Source organism: Gekko japonicus, unplaced genomic scaffold, assembly GCF_001447785.1.
Source record: "Gekko japonicus isolate JY-2015 unplaced genomic scaffold, Gekko_japonicus_V1.1 scaffold8835, whole genome shotgun sequence".
In the NCBI taxonomy this organism is placed as follows: domain Eukaryota; kingdom Metazoa; phylum Chordata; class Lepidosauria; order Squamata; family Gekkonidae; genus Gekko; species Gekko japonicus.
The window spans coordinates 1-5,505 of NW_015168294.1; the positions used below are offsets into that span (position 1 = coordinate 1).

Sequence of the window (5,505 nt, forward strand, 5' to 3'; positions counted from 1 at the left end):
GCTGAAGAACAAGAGGCAAATGGGTACTATTGATCCTTGGCTTTTAAACCATGACTTGCAGCCTGAGGCCCAGAGCCCTGTGTACACAGGGACTGGGCGATTCAAACGTTCAATAAATAATAGTAATTATTATCATTGTTGTTATTGTTGTTGTTGTTACAACCACAATTTCATGCAACATTCCTAGGGGCCATTTCACAGAATGGAGGAAAACTGTAATAACAAAAGAAGGGGCTGTGGCTCAGTGGTAGAGTATCTGCTTGGCATGCAGAAGGTCTCAGGTTCAATCCCGGGTATCTCCAGTTAAACAACCTGGCAGTAGGTGATGTGGAAGACCTCTCCCTGAGACCCTGGAGAACTGCTGCTGGTCTGAGTAAACAGTACTGATTTTGACGGACCAAGGGTCTGATTCAGTATAAGGCAGCTTCATGTGTGTACACAGTCCGTGCATCTGTATGTCTGTCTGTCCATCCATCTGTCAGTGGTGGGCATAGCTTATCAGAAAATAAAGCTAGGAGTCTCAAAAATTGGCCACCAGTGTCAGGATGATTGTGGGAGCTGCAGTGCCAGACATGAAGGGAATTAGAATACTGTGGCCTATGTAATATCCCCACACAGCTCCCTCCCTACCCCCTTTGAAAGCTATAATTGTCTCTGGCCAAGGAAGGAGATCTGCATAGCTCCTTCTATGAGAAAAAGGTCTGTGGAAGATACCAAAGCATATTAATGGGAGAGCTGAGGAGGGTATTGGCTCAGATTGCCAACCTCCAGGTGGACAAACATAAAGAAACACCGTGTTAGAACAAAACACACTCTACTAATATGCACTTGTGTCTTCATATATAGAATTAAATACAATGGAGACCCTAGTATATCTTAAACACATTCATTATAGTACAAAAACCTAAAGTACATTATATATCTACTAATAGAAAAGTCCACAGCTACAGAGACCTATTCCAATGCTGTAGACTATCTTGCTCCTGATAAGAGACTGATGGAGGTTGCAACAGTCATAAATGATGAGAGATGCAGCAGGCTATGTTCTCCACAAAAAGTGATTCAGCAAGCATCAAAGCAGGCAACACGCCTCCTAGGCAAAAATTGTGTGTTTCTATAGAAGCCTTCTATAGAATTGTTGACTTATGAACTGTAAAATTGTGAGCTTTGGTTCCAGGAAAAATACATCTGCCTGAAGAAGAATCTGTCGAAACATGCATAAGAATATGCGAATGAGCTGCGCTGTCAGGGTGTGGCCGAATATGCTAATGAGTTTCTGATGTTGGGTGTGGCCCAGCTTCAATAATAATAAAAAAAGAAACAAGCAATTTTTGAATATGTGAATGAGCTGCACTGTCAGGGTGTGGCCAAATATGCTAATGAGTTTCTGCTGTTGGGTGTGGCCTATTATGCTAATGAGTTTCTGCTGGGCTTTTGCTACAAAAAAGCCATGGCCTCAGGGATCAGTATTTGCATATGGGGGTGTCTGCAGATGATCCTCTGTTGGGGCATGGGAGCGTCTGCTTGGCTCTCCAGTCCACCCATGTACCCCCCTCCCAGCTCATGGGGCCTTGCAGTGAGGACACACCAACTTGGAGCTTACTAGTTGCTGTCCTTTATAAAGTTTATATCTCCGGCACCAAAGATTACATTTTATGGCACACATGGTCTGGCCTGACAAAGTTACATGTATGTCGGATCCAGCCCTCATAACAAATGAGTTTGACACTGCTGGTATAGCCTTTAACCTACTTGCTGATTGTGAGAGGTTGGGAAATCTCTCACACCAAATAGTGGCCCCATCCTCTCCCTTGTATGAACCTGTTCAAGGCGGCCACCGAGTGGAAGTTTTTACATAACTTGTGCTGCTTATCAAGGGGATCTCTTTCACATACCCATGGTTGGGTGAGGAGGCATAGGGTGAAATAACTAGAGCACCGAGACCGTTTGAACTGAGCTTGAAATAGGCATTAGAGACTCTGAGGGGAGAAAAGTCATTTTGTCCTCAGTCAGAACAGCGCTGTGAGGTACGTTAGGCGGAGAGTGTGCCTCTGGTGCAAGGTCACTCAGCAAGCTTCCGTGGCAGAGTGTGGACTTGTACCAAAGTCTCCCAGATCCTGGTATGACAGTCTAACCAGTACACGAACACCGGCTCTCCTTAGAGTTGTTACAAGGAAGAAGGTAGAACAAATATATGCTGGCATTCAGGCCCCCTGAGAAGCACTTTGGATTTCGTTCTTCTTCTGATTGAGTTTTTCTTGGAATTTTTTTTTTTACTTGGGTTCCTCACTATGGCTATGATTCATCTGTGTTTTTATTAGTCTGGTGTTCTTTCCTGTGGCGATTCCATATCACTGAAACACTCTTCCCAGAGAGTTCTACCTGAGACCATGGTGCTGGTGTTTAGGCTGTTGGCATAAGTAAGGCTTCAGTTTGTGTGATCATGCCAATCTATCTGACAGATGTTTGACAGTCACAGGAACCAGAGCAAACCGGTTCTGACTGGCGCTGGGCAAAGCAATGCCACAGTGACTCAGCAGCAAGCTGAATGGCTGGTCAATGTATATAAGTAATTGTAGACTGTTATGTATTTTTCCTTCTACTTGAATGTGTGTATTGCGAAGCACTTTGACGGTGAGCCGTATATATTGGATAATAAATGGTGTACATAGTTAACCACAGAACTGTGTGTCGTTTGCTGCAGCTAGACCTTAGCAGGGCATAACTGGAATGTAGCTGGGACTTAGCTGGTGAAGACTGACTCAACCACATGCACTGCACGACATCGGCACCAGAAGAACTTTCTGTTTATATTTAATTCTTCTTCTAGTTGAGTTGTTCCTGGTAGGTGTCAGCTAGGCCTCTAGCTTCCATGAGTGAGGGGTGGCTCTGGAATTTTGACTTTCGATTCTGCTATGTCTTCACTGCTCTGCTTATCTTGTAACCGATGCTTTTACCCTTGAACGCCTGCTAGTGTCTTTCTCCTTAGAATTTTGGCCCATTACTTCAGCAGGCCTTTACCTGATCTCTGATTGGCCCTCGGCCATCAGGGGACCCCTTTGAATGATGTATATCAGTAAGGCCTGCGCGCTTAAGGTTAGTTCTAACACAAGAGTTAAGATATCTGTACACTTTCATATGTCTCAATAAACTTTACTTCTTTGAATAAAAGCTGTTGGGAACTAATTGCAGCATGAGTCTGACAGTAGGTTCATTTAAGTTCTGGTTCCATACCATGGTTATGATTCACCTATACATTTATTACTGCAGGGTTATCTGATTTATATCATGATATTTTGACTTTCGCTGATTCCTGAGTTTATTTTAGAGATTTCATAGTATGGCCCCGGTCACACGCGCAGGAAACTGCGGGGGAGAAGTGTGGCTGTTTGCCCCGGGGCAAACTAACACGCAGTAAAGTGATCATACCTCCTGTGGAGGTTCTGTGGAGGTACCGTGGAGCTTCCGTGGTTACGGAGAGGCGTCGATCACAACACATGCCTGCGCGCAACGAAGAAGCGCGCGGCGCGGCGAACTGGGTTTCTTTTTTTGTGTACACTACGAATGCGCATGCTCCGTTGAGTGCTTATGCGCAACCACGGAGACTTGGGGAAAAAAAAATAGCAGGGTAGGAGCTTTCATGAGTCACTGCTCATTTCTTCAGATGATCCTCTAGAAATAGACGTTGGAATCACTGGACTAAACTTTTGGTTCCCTGCCCATTACTCTTTTTACAGCTCTGTGGACCTCTTTGTTCCTCAGTGTGTAGACTAATGGGTTAAGCATTGGAGCAACCATGGTATAGAACAGGGACATCATCTTGCCTTGGTCACGGGAGTAGTTTGAAGGAGGCTGAAGATAACTAAAAATTGCTGAGCCATAGAAGAGAAACACCACAGTGAAATGGGAGGCACAGGTGTTGAAAGCCTTGCGCCTGCCTTCGGCTGAGCGGATCCTCAACACGGCTGTTGTGATGTAGCAATAAGATACTATGATGAGGCTCAGGGGGAGAAGGAGGATGACCACACTGGAACCCAACAGAACAGCCTCATTGACTGAAGTGTCCACACATGCCAGTTTGAGCAGAGCTGGTACTTCACAGAAAAAATGGTCTATGCTGTTGTGTCCACACAAAGGGAGTCTTAGGGTCATTGTTGTTTGCACTAGTGAATGGCTGAAGCCACTTATCCAGGAGATAGCAGCCATTCTGAAACATATGGAATGGCTCATGATGGTAGTGTACCGCAGGGGTTGGCAGACTGCTGCATAGCGGTCATAAGCCATGGCTGCCAATAGAAGACATTCTGTTGAGCCCAGACCAAGGGAGACATATAACTGGACTGCACAGGCAACATAGTTGATGGTCTTTCGTTTTCCCCAGAAATTCACCAGCATCTGGGGCCCGAGACTGGTTGTGTAACAGAGGTCTAGAAAGGAGAGGTTGCTGAGGAAGAAATACATGGGGGTGTGGAGACGAGGATCCAGCCTTGACACTACAATGATGGTCGTGTTTCCAAGCAAGGTCATTGTATAGCAGATCAGGACGACAGCAGAGAGCAGCTTCTCCAAGCGAGGGCGGTCAGCCACTCCCAATAAGATGAATTCTCCTCGCTCACTTTGGTTAAGATGTTTCCATAATGCATCACTGTTCATCATCTGTAAAAGTCAGGAATAATGAATAGCAGGCAATGAATAGGGAACAGTGAATTGTCCACGATCAGTCAGTAACTCTCATTTATGCCCTGAGCTGGATTAGCCCAGGCTAGCCAGATATCATCAGATCTTGGAAGCTAAGCAGGGTCAGCCTTGGCTAGTATTTGGAAGAGCGACCTCCAAGGAATACCAGTGGCATGCCGCAGAGGCAGGCAAGGGCCAGTGCCAGGGTTTTTTTGCACACTAGGCGAGACTACCTTATGGTGCCCCCCCCATGCACCCACCAATTTTCAAATTGGTGTCTATGTCACCTCCTCACTGCTTTGTGCTTCTAAATCCTGTCCTTCTAAGCCAGTTTGGTGCAGTGGTTAAGAGTGGTGGACTCTAATCTGAGTACCGGGTTTTGATTCCCCACTCCAGCTGGGTGGCCTTGGGCCAGTCACAGCTCTATCAGAGCAGTTCTCTCAGAGGCCTCTCAATCCCACGGGTTGTGGGGAGAGGAAGGGAAGGACACTGTAAGCTGCTCTGAGACTCCAAGTGAAGGGCAGGGTATAAATCCAAACCTCATTATTAAGACTACATGAGCACAATCAGCTTCCCCAAAGCCTCACAAGAGGTAGCTGATCTTGGGGGACTCTCAGGCTGCCCCTCCAGCCTTGTTTCCTCCTACCCACCATTTTCCTGGTTGGGATAAGCTGCTGGATGGAAGAAAACTCTGTAGGGCTCTTTTTGTAGCAGGTACTCATTTGCATATTAAGTGACACACCCCTAATGTAGCCAATCCTCCAAGAGCTTACAGAGCTCTTCTTACAGGAGCTACTGTAAGCTCTTGGAGGATTGGCTACATTAGGG

General features: G+C 46.0%; 1 protein-coding gene across 1 annotated transcript; it reads right to left on the reverse strand.

Moving 5' to 3' along the window:
• Positions 1–3,157: 3,157 nt before the first annotated feature.
• LOC107113695 (olfactory receptor 2G3-like) lies at positions 3,158–4,653 on the reverse strand (the record flags this gene model as incomplete). The annotated part of the gene is made up of 2 exons (XM_015415046.1): positions 3,727–4,653; positions 3,158–3,172 (listed from the first exon to the last, which is right to left on the reverse strand). Coding segments are annotated over exons 1-2 (942 nt in total), but the record flags the coding sequence as incomplete, so codon positions are not given.
• Positions 4,654–5,505: the final 852 nt, after the last annotated feature.